Source organism: Rutilus rutilus (genome assembly GCF_951802725.1).
Source record: "Rutilus rutilus genome assembly, chromosome: 8".
Classification (NCBI taxonomy): Eukaryota; Metazoa; Chordata; class Actinopteri; order Cypriniformes; family Leuciscidae; genus Rutilus; species Rutilus rutilus.
In genome coordinates, this window is record NC_140222.1 from 35,225,460 (window position 1) to 35,248,192 (window position 22,733).

Consider the following 22,733-nt stretch of genomic DNA (forward strand, 5'->3'; position numbering starts at 1 on the left):
GTGTGTGTGTGTGTGTGTCATAATCAGTAAAAAAAATTTAATATATAGCATTTAAAATGTTGAAGATGTTATTTTCTGATAAATTGCATGACAGCAACTTCCCATTTGTTTAGCTTGTCTTGTCTCAATGCAAAATTGATCTGCGTCAGATATGATTGAATGAAAGAGAAACAAAAACTGGAAATAAATAGCCACTGAATGTGCTTAAACAATGCAAACTAGGATCAACCACAGTTTTTGTATCTTCTAGGCATCACAAAAGTATGTCCTTGTAAATGGCTCCCCCTGGTGGAAACGTTCTCCTGACTTGGCTTTAGGGTTCTGGGGCCGTATTACAGAAACTTCCTAACCTCTAATATGATCTCAACTAAAATGACCATGGTAACTAAAGTAAAGAAATTCCTAAACTCATACATATAATCTCATTAAGATCAACAGTCTATATGTCATTTCATCAATGTTTAATATATGTCAACAGAGATTAGTAAAAAAGAAGAAATTAGCCAAACTTGGTGTGAAGATTGGTGTGTTTACAGTACATTTATATTATTTTACATTAGAGCAAATCAAACATTGCAAAAAAAAAAAAAAAAAACAGAACTGGCAGCTGACAATAAACTTGCAATTCCAAACCTTAGTCATCAAGCTTTGGTCAGACACATCTAAAAAAAAAAAAAAATTGTTTCTTTAGTCTGAACAGCAAATAAAGTCAATGAAATCAGGTGTTAACAAAGCTATATCTATTGTTGTTGTTGTTGTTGTTTTCGATTGTTTTCTCCCTCAGATCAGATTTCAAGCAGTTTTTATCATCATTTGGAATGTGGCACATTTTCATGTGAATTATATGACATTCATTAGTGGTGAATAGAAGCCTATACTACTTTTGTAATTAGCAGGTCAGATTTCATAACCTGAAAAATGTTTCAACAGTAAGTCCTAAAGATTGAAATTTAAAACCAAATCAGTTTTGTGTACAGTGTGAACAAAGCCCAAAAAGCTCCTAATGGCACACACAATAAAACATTGTAAATATATACATTAAATACATCACACATACACATTAAATTCAGAAAAAAAATGTTGTGTATAAACACACAAATACACACAAAATTCACACATACACATAAAATTGCTAGTACGGGAGTACTAGCTTTTTTTAAAGTGTGAAAACATTTTCCCCCATTTTGTGCCCCCCCACTTCTCAAACCAAAGTTACACCCTTGCTACTGTGTAATAGTAGCCTATGCTATTCACCAACTAAACATATCCTATTCACTGCGTTCACAGTCTCTTTCACGGCCATCATTTGTAGTAGCCTATTCACAAACTGTTTGCTCAAGCATAGCGTTGAGTTCACTGTGTAGCCTGCTCCCTCAACCATGTAGTTCAATTTTTCATATTTCTTTAATGTCATTATGTCAGTCAGTATCAATATTTGCTTTCTACCATGCACAAATAAAAATGTCACTGAACTTTTGCTATGTAATTGTAACAATGAGCACTCAAACACACCGAATCAACAATTACTAAAAACACACACAAAAACTGATTTTGCACAAGTTCATTGAAATTAATTAAAGGAAGTCTCAAAATAATCATCTTTTGGTTATTACCTTTGATGGCCCATCAGGACAATTCATACTCAGTGGATCTGTAGCTTTTGTTTCTTTCTGGTTTCTTATTTTTCCATAAAAAGAAACTCTTCCTGTGAAAGCCTATGTTTGATGCACGCAGACTGTCCAGAGATGCTGGGTTTGAGTTTAATAACGGCCTCAGAGTGAATAAAATGAATATCTGAATACCCTTTGGAAATGGAAAGAAAAACAGAAGCATTGCTGATTTCATTTATAATCCATTATAAGATGTTGTGCATTTTTGTGCAATGTGCATTAACACACCTGTGTTGTGTTTAAGAGACAGAAAACCACACTCAGAATAAGTTTGAGTTTTGTTTCATGGGTGATGATCAAAATGTAGCCGGTGACCCAGGACAGGCCGAGAATCACTGCCAGAGAGAAACTACTCAAAATCTTCTTCTTTAGAGGAGTTTTCCGTGAACTAAACAGCAACAGTGTTATTGGTTAATTATATTCTCAATAACACCTTTTGGTTGATAACTGATAGAGCTTTTCTGATCCCAAAGTAAACATACCTGTTTAAGTTAGGGTTGTTCCTGCAGATTTTGTAAGAGAAGTGCAGCAGTATTGCCATGCTTGAGAGCAGCATGAGCATTAATGGGAGCAAGAATCCCCAAAACATGGGTTTCCCCATACTGAACTTCTGTTTGTGGTCCAGTGAAGCCAGCCAGCAACTGCATCAAAGAAGAGAGACAACTGAACGACTAAAATCCAGAGAGAACAATGTAAAAACACACAAATAAAGTAAAACAAATATTTTACATTTAACGGGTTGGTTCACCCAAAAATGAACATTCTGTCATTTACTCAACCTCATATCATTCCAAACCCATTAGACTATAGTTCATCTTTGAAACACAAATTATGATATTTTACTGAAATCTGTGAGCTTTCTGTCCCTCCGTTGACAGTTACGCACTACCACTGAAACTAATCATGAAACTAATCCACATGAATTGAGCAGTTCAGTCCAAATTTCCTGCAATGACTCGATCACTTTATAAGATTAACATTGAATTTAAGCTTTTATTCACATATAAACATTCATCAAAGCCCGCATCAGTTATGGTATATGGAAGCCCAAGCATGCTTGCACGCAGCACGTTTAAGCTTCGGCAAGAACCAATGAGGTTTATTCTCGTGTTACACAGCACGTTTGAGCTTCTGCAAGAACCAATGAGGTTCATTCTCGTGTTACACAGCACGTTTGAGCTTCAGCAAGCACCAATGAGGTTCATTCACGCACGTAGGGTGAGGTCCGTCGCTATGCGCAGTTCCTGCATCAACCTGGGTCAGAACTACCCTCGTGCAACTCTTTGAGTGCCTTGGCCTGATACACTAGCAGGAGGGCCATGGCGTGCAGGGCAGAGGCAGAGACGCCTGTCCAGCATTGCTGTAAGCCTTGGCCATAATCATGGACGAAAACTTACAGGCCTTGAATGGGAGATGTGTATTACACCGCCAGATGGCAGCATTTTAAGCCATAGCTGCATCGCGACGGCACGCTCCACTGAGGGGAGACCCACGTACCCCTTGGCCACCCAACCATTGAGGGTGTGGAGGAGGCTTCGGGAAAGAAAGGCACTGGAGTGGGAAGCTGCTGTTCAGCATGGCCCACCCCAATATACCAATCATCCAGTCTTGAGCGTTTGAGACACAGTGGAGGATTTCACTCGAGCCTGACGCTCTCAGCGACGCAAGCAAGGATGCTTGAGCTTCTGTTTAAGTTCGCTGAACAATGTTCATATGTGAATAAAAGCCTAAATTCAATCTGTACATCATATATAGTGATTCAATTTGGACTAAACTGCTCAAAGTGTCAAAGTGGTTGTTGCGTAGACTGTCAGTGGAGGGACATAAATATCTTAGATTTCATTAAAATTATCTTTGAGTTTTGAAGATGAACGAAAGTCTTATGTGTTTGGTATGATGTGAGGGTGAGACATAAAACAGCTCAAACATGCATTTTAGTCTGGGACTAGGCGTAACCCTTGTTTGTGAGTCTGGGCATAAAAGTAATAAAGTTGAGTTTAAAAAAAATTGAAATATTTGATACTTACAACTCTTCTTGTCGATAACCTAAAGGATCTTTCACACTGTAGGTGGAACCCAATGAGATACCAACAATAACAGCAGGTAGAACTAAACAGAAAAAGATTTATTGACATTCAATGACATTATATATTGGATATATTATTTTATATTTAGGGTTTAGTCTTATGTTTGATTTTGCAGTTAATATCCAGGATGCAGGGGTGGGTGAAATAAGAAAAAAAACGATTTACCAATATTCATAAAAATGTTGGTTGATAACAATATACACAAGTATACACCTACCTTTCTTTCTTTCATTTTTGGAAAAGTGATTAAAAATGCTGAAAAACGTTTTAATTAAAATACAGTCATGTACACTGCAGTAAAGCTACTTGATCAATATAACTAAACAATCATTTGAAATACAGTTTTATAATATCTTCTCACTGAGTCAGTAGTGGGGGTTTTTTTCCAATACAAGCAAGACTTCTTATTCGTATTTAGTTTAAGCAAGATGAGTGATTTCTGAAGCCTCTTCATTTACATTTACATTTACATTTACATTTACATTTACAATTGTGATTCTGAAGCCTCTTCAACTTTGTAATCTTCAAAAACATACTGAAAACCTTTTGGCGATTATATATAGGCCTATGTTAATACTTGACATGCTTGAAACGCATGGTTACTCTAGATAATGCTTAAAGAGTAGTTCACTTTAAAAGGAAAATCACCCCATGATTTACTCACTCTCAAGCCATCCTAGGTGTGTATGACTTTCTTCTTTCAGACGAATACATTTGGAGTTAAAAAAAACCCTGACGCTTCGAGTTTTATAATGGCAGTGGATTGCAACCATGTGTTTGAAGCTCAAAAAAAGTGCATCCATCCATCATAAAAGTGCTCCACATGGCTCTGGGGGGTTCATAATGTACTGATACTGACTATTGTAATAGTTAACCAACAGAGGGCGCCGTTTAGCGGTGTTGCTTTATGTTGCTTGTAAACGGATGTGGAGCAATAAAGCACTCTTGAGAATGGCAGTCTGTGTGAAGAGTTCAGTCAATACATGGTACCAAGAGTAAACTCGTAAAACATGAGTGTAATGAATAATATACGCCCACCGGACGAGTTGAAGTTGACGGGTAACGTCCACGCTAACTGGAAAGCCTTTAGGCAAAGTTTTGAGCTTTATTTGTTAGCTATTGGACTCGACGAAAGAAACGATCGACGGAAGATAGCTCTGTTGCTAACTGTAGCTGGACAGGCTGCGCTGGATGTATACAACACGTTCGTCTTTTCGGAAGAGGAAAGAGATACGCTGCCCGCGGTACTGAGCAAGTTTGAGGATTACTGCACGCCGAGAAAGAACGAAACATATGAATGGTATGTCTTCAGGAACAGAATACAAAAAGAGACTGAATCAATAGAACAGTATGTGACAGACTTGCGCCTTAAGAGTTAATCCTGCAATTTTGGCACACTGTGCAACTCCATGATAAGGGATCAGATTGTAATAGGAGTGCAGGACAAGAGAGTAAGGATGCTGTTATTAAAAGAAACAGAACTTACCATTGAGAAAGCAGTTGGTATTTGTCAGGCTGCAGAAAGTACGAAGATACAATTGAAGTCATTTGAAAACGAAAGTGAAACTGCTGTTGTAGATGCGGTGCAAAAACACAAAAAGAGATATGATAAGCGACAGCCACAGAAATCCAAATGGAAACCACAGGGAAGAGACTGTGAGAGATGTGGAAATAAACATGCTCCAAAAGAATGTCCAGCTTATGGCAAAGAATGTCGAAAGTGTGGAGGAAAAAATAATTTTGCCAGGTCCTGTCTCACAAAGAAAAGGGTACATGTCGTCGGACAGAAACAAGAGGAAAGTGACAGTGAGGACGGAGAACCACTGTATGTCGAAGCAGCAATTCTGACTAATATGGATGGTAATGATGATGAATGGATAGCACCTTTGATGGTGGATGGTGTGACAGTGCCAATGAAAATCGACACAGGTGCACAAGTAAATGTCCTGCCGAGAAAATACTATAATAAGATGAACATTAAGCCAAAAGTGAGACCCAAGAAACTGGACTTAAGGGCGTTTAGCGATCAGTCGATTCCACATATGGGTGTTTTCAGAGCGAGTCTTTCAGGAGAAGGATGCACCATAAGTGCACTGTTTGTTCTAGTAGAGAAGGATAGACAGCCGATTTTAGGTCTGAAAGCAAGTGAAGGACTTGGGCTTATAAAGAGAGTTCATGTCATTGATAGCGCTCTAGTGACCACTAGGGGTGCAGCACATAGCAAACGAATGGACATATGTGCAGATTCTACCACTGAGATAGTGAAAGAGTACAATGATGTATTGCAGGTTATCGGTTGCTTACCTAATTAGTACAAAATACGGCTAAAAGAAAATGCAGAACCAGTTATCCATGCAGCAAGAAAAGTGCCATTAGCCCTGAAAGAAAGACTGAGAAAAGAACTGACATCCTTGATAGACAAAGGGATAGTGAGAAAAGTAGAAGAACCTACTGACTGGGTGAATTCTCTCGTCATTGTGGAAAAGAAGAACAGTGATCTGAGACTTAGTATTGATCCAAGAGATCTGAATAAATGGATCAAAAGAGAGCACTGTAGGTTGCCAACTAAATCAGACATCACAAGCGCAATGGCTGGAGCACAATTCTTTTCCAAGCTTGATGCATCATCAGGGTTCTACCAAGTTAAACTGGTTGAGGAAAGTGCAGCATTGTGCACATTTAACACTCCCTTTGGTAGACATTGCTTCCTACGCATGCCTTTTGGAATTGGAGCTCCAGAGGTTTTCCACAGGACTGTACAACAAATGTTTGATGGCATGGAAGGTGTGGGAGTCTTCCTGGATGAAGTAGTCGTATGGGGTGCTACAAGGGCAGAACATGATGAGCCACTGAGAAAAGTGATGGCACGAGCACCAAAAACAGGACTGAAACTGAACAAACAAAAGTGTCAGTATGGGGTGAGATGCATTACTTACCTGGGAGACAGACTATCTGCTTCAGGGATACAGCCATACCCTGAAAGTATCTACTGATGCTTCAAAGGATGGACTGAGAGCAGTTCTGCTTCAAAAACATGACTTGGCTTGGTTTCCAGTGGCATATGCATCACGAACGATGACGGAGGCAGAAAGAAACTATGCACAAATAGAGAAAGAGACATTAGGAGCAGTTTTCGAAGTTCCATGAATACATTTATGGAAGAGAAGTGGTATTAGAAACAGATCATAAACCATTGATTGCGATCTCAAAGAAGGCACTAGGAGATGCTCCTCCTCGCATCCAACGGTTAATGCTCCGTCTCCAGAAATACAGTATGACGTTTGAGTTCACCCCAGGGAAGCACTTGGTAATGGCAGATGCACTCAGCAGAGCATCTTTGAGCCATACAGGATCAAGTAACACAGAACATGATGTACAGGTTCATGTAGACTGCATACAAAAACACCTACCAGTGTCTGAGGATAAATGGAGACAGATTGCTGAAGCAACGGCAGACGACCGTGAGCTACAAGCTGTAATAGACAAAATCCACTTGCCAGGAGATCAGAGGTTGACAAATCCATATCAGAGCTTTAAAGATGAGCTGTCAGTTGTGCATGGTGTGCTCCTGAGAGGTGAACGGATTGTCATACCTACCTCCATGTGCTCACACATGGCAAAACTCACGCATGAGGGACACTTAGGCATTGAGAAGTGCAAGAGACGTGCAAGAGTTTTGATGTATTGGCCACACATGAATAGGGACATTGAAGCACTGGTGCAGCACTGAGAGACATGTCAGCAGCACAGATACCAGCAACCTAAGGAACCCCTTATGGCCCACAGTAAACCTGAGGAACCATGGAGAAAGGTCGGTATAGACTTATTTCACCTAGCAGGGAGGGACTACCTTGTCATCATGGACTACAAGTCAAACTATCCAGAGCTAGCGATGCTGACTAATACAACAGCACAGCAGGTGATAAAACACACTAAAGCCATCTTCGCAAGACATGGAATTCCGGTGACTGTGGTGAGTGACAACGGACCACAGTTCAGCAGTCAGGACTACAGAGACTTTGCAGAGACTTACGGGTTTGAACATGTAACATCAAGTCCACTGTACCCGCAGTCAAACGGCTTGGCTGAAAAAGGAGTGCAGATTGTTAAGCGTCTGCTAAAGAAAGCTGCTGAGACTGGAGAGGATCCTTATTTAGCACTGCTAAACTAAAGAGCATCCCCTCTTGAATGTGGACAGTCTCCAGGTGAAATTCTCATGAACAGGAAGCTGAGAACACGGCTACCCTCAGCAGAACACCTGCTTCAAAGGAGACATGGAGATTATACACAGATAAACTGCCAGAGCAGAGCCTATGACAGGAATGCCAAACCGTTATGTCCACTGGAACAAAAGGACACGGTACGTGTCAGATGTGATGGAAAGTGAAGGTCATCAAAGAGACAACACCAAGATCCTACTAGGTACTTACTGAGGATGGTAACACACTGCAAAGAAATCGCCGTCACCTGCTGAAAGTGCCAAGCAACTGTATTGAAAGTACAGACATAGTTATCTCTGATGAACTAACTGAGCAAACAAGAGTAGAGGAAAAACTCACCTAGCTCTACAGCTGTCACTGAAAACATCACAGAAAACTCACCTTCCACTGAGATAGGTCGGGGAAGACCACGTTGTCACGCAATGAAACCTAAAAGACTGATAGAAGATTGTTAAGTTAGGTTTGTTTTAAAAAAAAAGTTAAATGCAAAATATGCAACAAAGTTTTGTGCAGCTAATGTTAGAAATACGCAGCAAGATTGTGTTGAACTAACTTTTTTTTTTTTTTTTGCTGTTATTATGAGTAAGTGCTGTTAAAGTTGACAGAACTTGTTTAAGTTATAGTTAAAAAAAAGGGAGATGTACTGATACTGACTATTGTAACAGTTAACCAACAGAGGGCGCCGTTTAGCGGTGTTGCTTTATGTTGCTTGTAAACGGATGTGGAGCAATAAAGCACTCTTGGGAATGGCAGTCTGTGTGAAGAGTTCAGTCAATAATACACATAAAAGCCTTCTGAAGAAAAACTATGACTTTGTGTAAGAAAAATATTCATATTTAACACGTTACAAATTAAAATTTTAGCCTCCAGTTGCGTCTAAAGCGCAACTTACGACGACAGAAGTAGCATGGCGTAGCGTAAATATCAGCAATGGCGCACTACTACCATAAGTTGCGCTTTAGACTTAAGTCGAATCCGTATGTTCGTTTGGCTGGAAGCTTTTTTGAGCTTCAAACTGATGGTTGCAATCCACTGCCATTATAAAGCTCGGAAGCGTCAGGGTGTTTATTAATATAACTCCGATTGTATTCTGAAAGAAGAAAATCATATACACCTAGGATGGCTTGAGGGTGAGTAAATCATGGGGTAACTTTCATTTTAAAGTGAACAACTCCTTTAATAATAACTGAGGTACTTCCCTCACCGTTATCGCTTCTTTATGCTGGTAAGAAAACGTCACAGCGAGAGGGTCAATTCCACACAATACAGTACTTTAGATGATTAACGTTCAACAAACCTTAAAGGGATAGTTCACCCTAAAATGACCAAAAAAAAGTATTAATTTATTCACCCTGGTGTTGTGATAATGCCACATGCCCTTCTTTCTTCTTCGGACCATAAGGGGAGAATTAAAAAAAAAAATCCTTGCACTCATCCATATAGACCCTTTTACTGTTTGTACACAATGATGACGTAGCAACGTATGCGCGCGCATATTGGCAACGGAAGTATGGCGAGAATCAGCAGCGTGTCGCTGCAGACGCGAGCATTTTTTATTATGTCCTCGCTCCAATCAACACGTTTAATCGCCTGCAGCCACAGGCGCCGCCGGTTCTTCTGAAACGGCCGTGATCCTGTCGGAATCCTATAAAACTTAAGGCCCTTGGTGGAATATCGACTAGTGCAACCGTAAACGCAACTACCAGACATTTTGATGCTAGGAAACCGTTTTTATAAACTTTCGGAGTTGCTAACACGTTAGAGCCAGTGGGGAACAGCACTTCCGTTGCCAAAATGCGCGCGCAACTATTTGATCACGTGGGCTGTAAAAGGGTCTATAATGGCAGTGAATAGCGAACAGCATCTAGCTTTTACAAAATATCCACTCTATTAGTGCCCCAGTTCACTCCGTCTTTCCCAGAAAAAGCACACAAGTTGTGAGAAATCAAGATTAACAAAAACGCAACATGAAATGCCTAGAAATTCCCCTAAAAAAAGTATTTGTGTGCTATTTTAACCAAGTTAAATATCTCTGGGAAGTCTCAAACTCACAGTGTGAGTAAATGATGAGAAAGTATTCATTAAAGTTTGTGAGGAAAACTCAACAGAAAGCAAAGCTTTCTTGACATTTAAAAAAAAAAAAGGATTTATTTTGCAGTGGTGCTAATGATTCTGCAGCAGAAAAGTGGCACAGGTAACACTGGCATTCACGCAATAAAAATGTGAATATTTATACCAGTTGATGCATTTACGCATATATCGTTTTAACCTATACTGAAAACCAAGATGTTAGTCACAAACTACACAATACATTAGTGTTTTGTTCAATGTCCCCTACCCCATCCGATAGCCAAGGAGACCTTTGGAAACCATGGGGGTGTTCCAGACACTCCATTTTTGAAGAGGAGGAACACATTAATGCCGTACAGAGTGTTCCAAGTGAACGTGGCCAACAGGAAGTACTGAAGCAGAGCTGTAAATGCTGTACAGGGACCCTCATCTGGGTACTTGTGATGGTCTGACTCAGGAACTATGTTCTGATCAGACAAACTCTGATTTGCCACACTCAGATGTTGGACAGGGTTGTTTATGCCGAAGATGAAGAAAAGGTAGAAAACCGTCATGCTCATGCAGATGTTCACCATTAGCAGAGTAGGATTGCCTCCTCTTGACTTCCTGTGGCAAAGTGCATGAATATAAGTTATAAAAAGTTTCACCACTCAAATAGCTGTGGCTATGCTTAACAGTGTAAACTATAAGCCTTTACCTGGTTTTGATTTGGTACCCAGCTGTGACAGACAGACCCAGTACAGACAGAGTGCAGCCGGTGATGCTGATCCAATTCAAGGCTTCAGAATATTTATAGTTGATATCAAATGTCTGTAGAAAATTACACTAAAATTCTAGTTCCAATGGACTTTAATTCACAGCATCATAGACTTTACACTCTTAAAAATAAAGGTTCTTTATTGGCATCTTTGGTTCATTTGCATTCCATGGAACATTTCCATTGCACAATAGGTTTATAGTGGAGAACGGTTCTTCTGATTATTAAAAATGTAATAAAATGGTTCTTTAAAGAATTGTTCAGTCAAAGGTTATTTGGTGAAGCAAAAATGTATCTTCTATGGTATTGCTCTGGAAACCACCTTTATTTTTTAGAGTGTACTGACCCATTTAAGTCAAATATCAATGATATTTACATTTTTTACAAATATATCTTACCATCAGAATGGCAAAGTTTGCATTTTTAAATTTTTTCGGTTGACAGCTGCATACTGCATGACCTGAGGGGTTCATTGTTTTGGTGCAGCCTTCTGGGCTCCAGTCATTTTTAGTGTAACTCCAAAACACACATGCAAAGTCGTTGAGGGATAGTGTGGAATCGACCTGAAAGTTCAACAATGTATTAATTCATGAACACTATACCTGTGCCGACCTCTGTCAATATCACACTAAGAAAAAAAAAAGGTTTAGAACTATATACTGAAAGGTTCTTTAAGGGAACCAAACCCCCCTTTTGGAACCTTTATTTTTAAGAGTTTCATTATTAATAAGCTACAGCAAGGCACAAACCACAAAAGCGGCCCAGAGAGAAGTGTGATGTTGGACTCACCGATGGTGTGACTGCAAACTCAATGTCAACAAATCCAAGATTTTCTTGAAGGTTAGCAGATATTACTCTTCTCTTGGTATCCAGAGAAGGTTGAAAGCTTTTTGACTGAAAGAACTCATCACTATCATAGAGGACAAACCCAACATCTTTATCAAAATCTACAGAAAGAGTGAAAAAAGTTGCTATAGTTAAAATATCACTTTCAACCGATAATTTCATGTGAAATAATCACAAAATAAAACAAGGGGGAAAGTAGACCTTCACTGAACGTGACTTTCATTTGAAGGTCAATGTTATCTTTGTAAATCTCAGCCTGTGTCGTATCCAGTTTTATTCTGTCAGGTAAAAAAGTATCACTTTGCCCTGAAGAAATGAAGAAAAACATGGCTGTTAGGAGCACTCTAACATTCCAAACCCTTACCAAAAAAAAGTAAATTTTATTCTGTATACATAAGTAAAGTTCAAGTATATTTTTACTTTATGTATAAGTATAATATCAATATACTTGTAGTATACCTGAGTTTACTATTTCAATACTACTTGGGACTAAATTGGCCCACTTTTTTAGTGCATAAGTAAACTTGTAGGTATACTGATAGTTCCCTTTCTGACGTTATGTTGAAATACAGATATTAGGGGTCACTATTGGGAGCCCCAAACACTTCTGATGTATTCAGGAAAGGTCAATGAAATTGGCATGTTCAACCAGAGTAAACATCAGCAGTCTCTCTCAGCGTTTGCAGAGATAAGTGTAGGGAGTTCCCATCAGTGGCGTTCTGAAAGAGGCAATTTCCTTAATAAAAGAGTGAATTCCTCTAAAAGAGCTGCACGGCAGACATAGGCGTCGATTACGGGGGGGACGCGTACCCACCAGATTTCGTCATGAGTCATTTTGTACCCACCACTTTTAACTTCCGTCTATATTAATTTGACTTTTGGTTCTACTTTTTTGACCGTTTTCAGTGGTTGTGAGGAGCAATATGAGAGAGAAATTTGGTAATCATTGTCTGACCCAACAAAAAAACATTATAATATTAATTTTATTTTATTTTCCGTGTTCGCATTTATGAGGGAAAAAACAACGCGTCAGTTCTCGGTATGGACGTGAGCACTCTGAAAGCGGCACTAAAAGACTGCTTTAAAACTTTCACAGAGACCTCAAACAGAACAGCTGCCTTTCTTTAAAGTGAATTTCGTTTTGTATTAATTATATCTTAATTTTAATCAATGTTTCATGATTTAATAAATAAGAAGTAATTATAGTAGAATCACGACATGGAGGCGCCGGCAAGTGAAGCTGGAGTTCGTCTCATAAATGAACCGAAACTCAGCGTATAATGCACATTCACATTCACAGCGTATTTAGACACATTTAGACGCATTCATAATCATTACTTTTACCGGTTCTTTGTGGCAAGCTTTATGCGTGTGGTCGTGCACTTGAGTGCGGCTATATTACGTAAGCTCATTATCCTGTAGGGCAGGCTATAAGTAATTAAATTAATATAAAGGGGTGATTTGTCCACGAATGACTTAAATGAACAACTAGCCAACTAGTCGACTAGGAAAAAAACTTTTAGTCGGAAGCAGCCCTTATTCCACATATTTTCGAACCAGGCAACAGGACATCTGGGTTGAGCGAGCGACCCTGCGGAATGAACGAGCGGAGCGGAATATTCAGAAATGCGCTCTCCCACTCACGAGCTCTGATCGGAAACAAACCCGAACCTCACTGTCTGCTGAACTTGCGCAGAAACAACAAAATATAACCAGCTTTTTAAAATGTTTTTTAAAACTAAACACTATTTTAGCACAAATTATGAGCTTATTGGCGATTTTTATATAATTATTGACAAAATTAGAATATAGTAAAAGTTTTTTTTTTTTTTTTTTTTTTTTTTTTAGTTTTGGGTGGGCCTGTTGAAAAGTGGGGCCGTGCCTGAGCTACAGGACATTGTCTGGTAACACTTTAAAATACGGATCCTTCGTTAATGAATAACTACACAGGAACAAATGAGTAACACAATGTTAACAATCTAGTAACTACAGTTAACTAACAAGTAACTCTGATTAACGAATTAGTAAGTAATAGCACACAGATTTAAGTGGTAGTTCACTATTAACTAATCAATAACTACTATTTTTTAATACTTCCCAGAGAACTACTGAATTTTTTACAGATTTAAGTGGTAGTTCACTAATAACTAATCAATAACTACAATTTTTTAATACTTCGCAGAGATATAATGAAAAAAATTCACAATTCATGCAAAACTTAATAACTAATGCAGGAAAAATGACTAGCACTAGATTAACATTACTGCTAGATACTGTACACTAATTATCAATATGTAATAGCGTAGCAGACTTATGATTTGGGAAAGCTGTCAATAATTAGCCTATGCACTGCTGTCTTTTAGAGAACTATTCATAAACTAAATAATTTTTAAGAATTGTTTTTATAAATGCACTTGTCTGGAACACTTACCCTGTGGCCGATTTTCCGGCATTCCTCTGGACTGGCTTTGAATAACTAGACTCATCATGGTGAGTACTGGAACATACTGAGTCATCAGCCATCCAAATACCAGTTATTTTATTATTTAACCTACCTCTCAAAATTGTTTTTATGTATGTCTCTTTGTTCATATGTATATATATATATATATATATATAAATATGTGTGTGTATATATATCCTGTGAATGATTAGATGATTCTACCCTTTCGGGTTGGCTCTTCATTAGTAACTACAGCATGGAATCATGATAACTAGTAATGACTCAAGTGTTAATGCATACTTTTATAGGACTTACAAATTATTTGGATCCGTATTCTAAAGTGAAGATCATGTTAACTAACTAGTAATGACTCAAGTGTTACTACATACCCCTATTTGGATCCGTATTCTAAAGTGAAGATCATGTTAACTAACTAGTAATGACTCAAGTGTTACTACATACCTCTATAGGAACTACTAATTATTTGGATCCGTATTCTAAAGTGAAGATCATGTTAACTAACTAGTAATGACTCAAGTGTTACTACATACCCCTATTTGGATCCGTATTCTAAAGTGAAGATCATGTTAACTAACTAGTAATGACTCAAGTGTTACTACATACCTCTATAGGAACTACTAATTATTTGGATCCGTATTCTAAAGTGAAGATCATGTTAACTAACTAGTAATGACTCAAGTGTTACTACATACCCCTATTTGGATCCGTATTCTAAAGTGAAGATCATGTTAACTAACTAGTAATGACTCAAGTGTTACTACATACCTCTATAGGAACTACTAATTATTTGGATCCGTATTCTAAAGTGAAGATCATGTTAACTAACTAGTAATGACTCAAGTGTTACTACATACCCCTATTTGGATCCGTATTCTAAAGTGAAGATCATGTTAACTAACTAGTAATGACTCAAGTGTCTCAAATGACTCAAGCTATAATAAAATAACTGGTATTTGGATGGCTGATGACTCAGTATGTTCCAGTACTCACCATGATGAGTCTAGTTATTCAAAGCCAGTCCAGAGGAATGCCGGAAAATCGGCCACAGGGTAAGTGTTCCAGACAAGTGCATTTATAAAAACAATTCTTAAAAATTATTTAGTTTATGAATAGTTCTCTAAAAGACAGCAGTGCATAAGCTAATTATTGACAGCTTTCCCAAATCATAAGTCTGCTACGCTATTACATATTTATAATTAGTGTACAGTATCTAGCAGTAATGTTAATCTAGTGCTAGTAATTTGTCCTGCATTAGTCATTAATTAGTTTTGCATGAATTGTGAATTTTTTTCATTATTTCTCTGGGAAGTATTGAAAAATAGTAGTTATTGATTAGTTATTAGTGAACTACCACTTAAATCTGTAAAAAAATTCAGTAGTTCTCTGTGAAGTATTAAAAAATAGTAGTTATTGATTAGTTAATAGTGAACTACCACTTAAATCTGTGTGCTATTACTTACTAATTCGTTAATCAGAGTTACTTGTTAGTTAACTGTAGTTACTAGATTGTTAATATTGTGTTACTCATTTGTTCCTGTGTAGTTATTCATTAACGAAGGATCCGTATTTTAAAGTGTTACCCATTGTCTTTCAAAACATAACCTGCGCGAAAGAGAGAAAAAAAAATGAATGCGTCATTGTACCCAGCACTTCTGAAAATACAATGAATGCGTCATTGTACCCAGCACTTCTGAAAATACACTTCCGAATGCGTCTCTGTCCCCAGCACATTTCAAACCAAACTGCCATGACGGCAGATCACCTTTTTTCAAAAGATGCCGTTCTGTCCATGTCCTCCTGCGTGCAGACGATTTCTCTCTTCGATGGCCACGAGTGATGTTTCCACTGTATGGACCACGCTCATGATGCAGGGTTCGTATGGATGCTTGAAATCCTTGAAAATGCTTGAATTTTGATGTTGTGTTTTCAAGGTTTGAAAAGTGCTTAAATTTTGGATAAAATGCTTGAAAATGCTTGAAATTGCAGCTGTATTTCTTTCACAACAAATACCTATCTGACTGAAGTGTGTTTATTAAATGGAGAAATTAAATGTAGCTCTTCAGATATAGAGCGATTTGCGCTACGCTGGCCAGAGCAAAAGTAGGCGGAGTTTTCATTTTGATTTCCACGCTTGTTTGGATGCCCCGTTTTTATTGGCCGCGCGGGTAATCGTCACAGAGTGTAGCGGCAAAAGTTGAACTAATTTTAACTTTGATCTCGGCGTGCGCGTGAACTCGCCAATTCTGCGCTCTGCTTTGGTCGACGCAGCAACAAAACGTCCTCGCGCAGCGCAAGCCATTGAAATAAATGGGTTTCATAATGCAGCGCATTTCGTGTCCTGTCTGAAAGGGCCATTAGTGACAGAGTACTTGGTGTGATAATGTAATATTTGTAATACATGTCCATTATGTCACGTTCGTTTGTGGAATATGCAGTGAACATAGCCAAAGTTACAGCACAGTAACTGTAATGTTAATTACCCGCAACTTAAAACCTACAAACGTTAACCCAGTGCATAACAACAATCGTTGATTGCTGAACAGAAATCATGTCAGATGGAGTGTCATACAAGTAGCCTACTGTAAGGTTCAGGATGGCTTTATGCAATATTTACACTGCTCCATTCAGATAAATGTATATGTCTTGGCAATGAAAAACTTTTTTTTTTATTATTAATATAAGCTATTTATCAGGCAGGTGCCTGTGCCCTGTCAGAGTCTTCTGGGTTAAAATGGAATTACAGGTTGTTGCCGCACTGACTCAGATTTTGTTCAAACCTTGTCTATATCCAGAATGTGTCCCAAAACCAAGGCCTGTAAAATATTTCTGTTCAAATCCTATGTCTTCATATTTTCAGCCCTTGAAATTACTTCAGTTTTACAGCCTGAAAATCACATTATCTGGGAAGCAATATTTGGACATCAATATAATGAAAAGTATTATTCATAATATTTACTTAGTGATACATTTTGAAAAATACAATTTGTGATTTGCTTAAATATCTGATCTTTCTGCTATTTCGAAACACAATTTTGGCTGTTTATAGCATTATCTCATTTAATGTGATAAAAACACTAAATAATAATTTTGACTATGTATTGGTATGTAATTTACGGTGGTGTAAGGTTCTGGAAAAAAAACTTTAAAATGGACCTTGAAAGTGCTTGAATTTGACCTTGGAAAAGGGGTACGAACCCTGATGATGAAATGGTGTTCATGGATAGGTCATACACTCACTACGAGAGCATGCCCATGGGAACGTTGCGGTCGCAACTCTCGTACTTCTTCAAGAGGCATAGAGTCTCCTCAGCTGCTTTCTCTCCTGGTTCTTCTACCTCTGGGTACGAGGCATTGGCGGCAGGTGCTCAGGACGATCTGGAGGTTACAATGGGAGAGCTTCTGCCGGGATAATGCGGGCCCCCTGTTCCTCAGCACACTCTTGTCCCCCAGTCGAGTTTCTGGATGAGTTAGGCTGCTCGTCCATGGGTGAGCTTAATTTCTTAATCTGGGCTCATGAGGAAGATGAGTTATCAATCACAGCATCAGAGGGCAGGCTTATGCCTTCTGAGTTGAATGACTCGTCTGAACTTCCATCTTCGGGTGTCATAGTTCAGTCTGTGGCTGACATCGATTTGGCAGCCATGACTTCCTTGGCCTCCGCAAGAATCAGACTTGGGGCGAGCCTCACTCCCATGGAAGGGGGAGGGACATTTACATGGTCAGAAAAATAGCAATTTTCTCTTTCCCTGGGTCACACACACACGGTGTTCATGGCCCTTGTTTTTTTTACGATGGCCAGACATCGAATACTCGCACCAGAACCTTGGTGGATACGTACCACGTATCCTGGTTCTCTCCTGGTGGAGAGAAAACACTTGGCCTCCCCGCAATTTGTCGCAAGAGAGAAAGGTAAGTGTGAGAGAATCAACGAGGCGCAGCCCCCTTGACAGTGAATCCTGTGAGCAAAGTAGGTGTTTTTACACACCATTCACCACGAGTGCCAAGGGATGCAAAACCTCCCGACGTGGCAACCACTGCTCCCTCTCGCTACCCACCTCACATGAAATGCGGTTCCATTGGTATCGCTAGTCCAGAGTTTGGATGCATTGGCTAGCGCTTTCCAGCCCGTCATGCTGGCTCATCAGAACAGTCCAGTTCGGCTGTTCTTTTCTTCAGGCACCCGAACAGATACAGTGGCATTCTTTCTACCTCTGTACGAGACGAGAACGCTGCTGTCATTCGGGTAGAGATCGCTGTCCTCTTAGCGAAGGACATGATAGAGCTTGTCCCACCAGCCGACAAGAAGGGCTTTACAGCCCTTCATCGAACCCAAGAAAGGGGGTGGGTTGAGACCAATCTTAGTTCTGCGAGTTCTGATTTACACTATGTACAAGCTCCCATTCATGATGCTCACACAGAAACACATGCTCTCATGTTTCAGACTCCAAGATTGGTTCGTGATGATAGACCTGAAGAACGTGTACTTGTCTCAATGTCTCTATCCTTGCTTGGCACAGACCATTTCTACAGTTCACCCTAGAGGGAGGGGCATACCAGTACAAAGTCTTCCCTTTCGGGTTGTCCCTGTCTCCTCGCATATTCACGAAAGTCGCAGAGGCTGCCTCTGCATCATTAAGGTAAGTTAACCCTTACCATGGTATCTAATCCTAGCCAACTCATGAGGGTTGTTGTTTGCGCACAGGGACTTGATCCTCGAGCACCTACCCGACTGGGACTTCGGGTCAACTGGGAAAAGAGCAAGCTCTCCCCGGTGCAGAGTATCTCTTTTCTCCGTGTGAAGTTGGACTCAATCCCCACAAAACCTGTTTAAGCACAAAACAGCGGTACCACTGAAATATTTTCAGAGGCTCCTGGGTCAAATGGCATCCTTGGCAGCAGTCATAAGAGACTTCTTATGAAAACATAAACATTTCTAAAATATTCAACATTTTTGACCAGCAGTGTACATAAATAAAAACACTGCATCATGACTCTTCCTCTTTTGCTGTATTCACACCAGGTCAAGTCGACAAAATGTGACCTTCTACTCAGAGCTGTTCATGTCCTTAGATTTGTAATTATGCATCTCTATGGTAACACTATTAATGGCAAAAAATGGCATCTGCAGTGGCCTGGTGGTACAAGTTGGAGCCTTGTAGAACTGCAATTGCAAGTTCTACAAGGTCATGAACACTTTTACAAGTCGGAATCTTGTCATTTTGACATGTCGTGAATGCACCTTTTTTATGTTGTATATTTAAGTTTCAAACTTGCCTTTAAAAGAGGTTAATTGCACTTGTCGGATTGGAGTTTGCCCCATCAGTGACAGCACTGCCATGTTCGGTTGCACCAGCAATGGATTTGACTTCTCACGCAGAGAGAGTTTCTGTAGAGTCTGTGTTAGTCTAAACAAACACAATTAAAAAGTCAGACAGCAGGTCAAAAAGAAAGTGCTTACGAATTTGGTTGAGATGGTTCTGTATGTCAGTGTCAGTGCAGTGAGTGTGAATTGTTTTGTTACTCATTTATTGCAGTTTGGTTGACGGAAAAGTACATCCCATGACTTGCGCTCAGGAGCTGACTGACTGTGGCGACTGCTGACACTGCAATATCCTGAACAATGAAGAAAAAGAGGTTCTCAAAACAACTCTGGTTTGTATAAGCACTGATGAGCCAAAACATTATGACCAGTCACAGGTGGAGCAAATATCGTTGATCATCTCCTATCAAGAGCACATATTAAGGTCTAGGTAGATTAGATGGTAAGCAAACAATAACAATTCTTATAATCAACATGGTGGATGCATGAGAAATGGGCAGGAATAAAGATCTGATTGAATTTGATAAGGTCCAACTGGGTCCAAGTATCTCTGAAATGGTAAAGCTTGTGGGTTGCTCACGGTCAGCAGTGGTGAGAATTTACCAACAGTGGTCCGAGAAGTGATAAACCACAAACCGACAACAGGGTGTTGGGCACTCAAGGCTGGCTACAAAGCACTGTGCATCACACTCACTGCGTAGATCAGACCAGAGTGTCTATGTCAGAGTGTCAGAGTGCCCTGACCACCATCAAAAGAGTCTACGATGGGCACTTGAGCGTCAAAACTGGATCTTGGAGCAGTGGAAGAAGGACGCCTGGTCCAATGAGTCCCTTTTTTTTACATAATAAAAATGATAATGTAAAAAATTACAGGTAATGACACCAGGATGCACTGTAGGATGACGACAAGCCGGTGGAGGGAGTGTGATTCTCTAGGAAATGTTCTGCTGGGAAACCCTGGGTTTGGCCATTCATGTGAATGCCAATTTAATACGTGCCAACTACCGGAACACTGTTGCAGACCAAGTCCACCCCTTCATGACAGTGGAGTTCCCTGGTGGAAGTTGCCTCTTTCAGCAGGATAATACACTCTGCCACACTGCACACATTGTTCAGGAATGGTTTGAGGAACATGATGAAGAGTTCAAGGTGTTACCCTGGCCTCCAAAATCCTCAGATCTCAATTCAATTGAGCATGTGTCGGATGTGCTGGACCAACAAGTTCGATCCACGACAGCTCCACCTCGCAACCTACAGGACTCAAATGATCTGCTGCTAATGTCTTGGTGCCAGATACCAAAGGACACCTTCAGGGGTCATGGAAATACCAACATGTAAATTATGAAAAACAAGTTGTGCAGAGTAAAGAGAGAAAGAAAAAAGACATGAACAAGAGCGAGTACAAATTGTCTTGCTATATTGTTACCCTAAAAATTAACATTTAAAAATTGACTCTTATAATAATACAATGAATTTATAATATATAATTATTTTGATAATAATTAATATTAATAATGATAATAATAAAACATTACAAACATTTATATATGAATAAGAAGTAACAAGAAATGTTTCTTGAGCATCAAATCAGCATATCAGAATGGATTCTGAAGGATCATGTGACACTGAGGACTAGAGTAATGATGCTGAAAATTCAGCTTTGATCACAGGAATAAATAATCAGTTCTTTTAATTTCTAATAATATTTTGTAATATTTTACATTAAATAAATGCAGCCTTGGTGAGCATAAGAGGCTTCTTACAAAAACATAAAAGGGTAATGTTTCCAAACTTCCAAACAGGTACTGAACACACACACAGTTTAAATGGAGAAAATCTAAAAATGTTCCTCGTGACAGGAGACCGTTTAATAAGTACCGTGCTTTGTGCAGTTTCATCACGGGAGAGCAGGATGTTGGTTATTTTTACAGCATTTGTGATGTTGTGGGCTGTTAGCCGTTCCGGTATGGATGTGAGGATCTGGGTACTGGAGGCTAATTTGAGGACATCGGCTTGACCTCCAGAAAGCTTCATTTAACAAAAAATATATATATATCAATTATGCAAACATGCAACCTTTTCTGTTTTCATCTGAGGAAAATTCATGTTTTATATGACTATATATTACAATCATTAGACATTGATTACTTACATCATTATTAATGGTGTCCAGGGTCAAACCACACTCTAGAGTGTTTGGAGGATCAAATAAGTGAGTAGATCTATTACAGAGGGCCGAAGCTTTGGCGAATCCAGCTGAAAAATATTTATGTTAAATGAAGAGATTTTTAAAGTAGAGAGTATATTGTAAATGCAGAAAGGTAGACTGAAATACCATTTGGTGTATTTGATGGACATCGCTCAACTGAGGAAGCAAACTGGCCTAAGACCGTTTTTGGAAAGGTGAATTTACTAGTTTGTGTGGAGCTTTGTTCAGGGCAGAAATTTGCTGTAAAAAAAGTGAAGATTCTTAGTTACATTGAGAACTTAAGCACGATTATTCAGTCTACATATCATGCAATATTTTAAATGGGTTTTACAGATGTTGCAGGTAGTTCCAGTCCAATCGTCTGGGCAGAGGCAGATCCCGTTTAGTAAGGTACCCTTGTTTTCACACACCAGATTGGGTTTGGTCATTGTTGTGTTCAGGGGTGCTGTAGTGGTGGATCTCTGGGTTGCACTCTGGAGTGTAGTGGTGGATCTATGGGTTGTTGTCTGGAGTGTAAAGTTGTCGAATGTTGAGGTGCTGGTGTTCAGGGGTGCTGTAGTGGTGGATCTCTGGGTTGTCTGGAGTGTAGAGGTGTCGAATGTTGAGGCGCTGGTGTCCAGGGGTGCTGTAGTGGTGGATCTCTGGGTTGTTGTCTGGAGTGTAGAGGTGTCGAATGTTGAGGCGCTGGTGTCCAGGGGTGCTGTAGTGGTGGATCTCTGGGTTGTTGTCTGGAGTGTAGAGGTGTCGAATGTTGAGGCGCTGGTGTTCAGGGGTGCTGTAGTGGTGGATCTCTGGGTTGTCTGGAGTGTAGAGGTGTCGAATGTTGAGGCACTGGTGTCCAGGGGAGCTGTAGTGGTGGATCTCTGGGTTGTTGTCTGGAGTGTAAAGGGGCCGAATGTTGAGGCGCTGGTGTCCAGGGGTGCTGTAGTGGTGGATCTCTGGGTTGTTGTCTGGAGTGTAGAGGTGTCGAATGTTGAGGCACTGGTGTCCAGGGGTGCTGTAGTGGTGGATCTCTGGGTTGTTGTCTGGAGTGTTAAGGGGCCGAATGTTGAGGCGCTGGTGTCCAGGGGTGCTGTAGTGGTGGATCTCT

The 22,733-nt window shown here is 39.7% G+C and overlaps 2 protein-coding genes and 1 long non-coding RNA gene across 3 annotated transcripts; all 3 read right to left on the reverse strand.

Annotated features, from left to right (window-relative positions):
* Positions 1–1,189: 1,189 nt before the first annotated feature.
* On the reverse strand, positions 1,190–10,601 carry LOC311295649 (adhesion G-protein coupled receptor G7-like; the record flags this gene model as incomplete). Its single annotated transcript, XM_084417114.1, has 5 exons — positions 1,190–1,803; positions 1,899–2,058; positions 2,153–2,311; positions 3,698–3,779; positions 10,316–10,601. 5 exons carry the CDS (start codon positions 10,599–10,601, stop codon positions 1,627–1,629), a joined length of 864 nt encoding a protein of 287 aa, XP_084273240.1. The 3' UTR covers positions 1,190–1,626.
* Positions 10,602–10,750: 149 nt separating this feature from the next.
* LOC311295333 lies at positions 10,751–11,740 on the reverse strand. The gene is made up of 3 exons (XR_014628306.1): positions 11,594–11,740; positions 11,203–11,367; positions 10,751–10,857 (listed from the first exon to the last, which is right to left on the reverse strand). It is a non-coding gene; the product is annotated as an uncharacterized lncRNA (long non-coding RNA).
* Positions 11,741–11,795: 55 nt separating this feature from the next.
* On the reverse strand, positions 11,796–22,071 carry LOC311295650 (adhesion G-protein coupled receptor G7-like; the record flags this gene model as incomplete). The annotated part of the gene is made up of 6 exons (XM_084417115.1): positions 11,796–11,956; positions 19,389–19,519; positions 19,636–19,727; positions 21,313–21,462; positions 21,587–21,690; positions 22,038–22,071. The coding sequence occupies 6 exons, from the start codon at positions 22,069–22,071 to the stop codon at positions 11,796–11,798; spliced, it is 672 nt and encodes a 223-aa protein (XP_084273241.1).
* Positions 22,072–22,733: the final 662 nt, after the last annotated feature.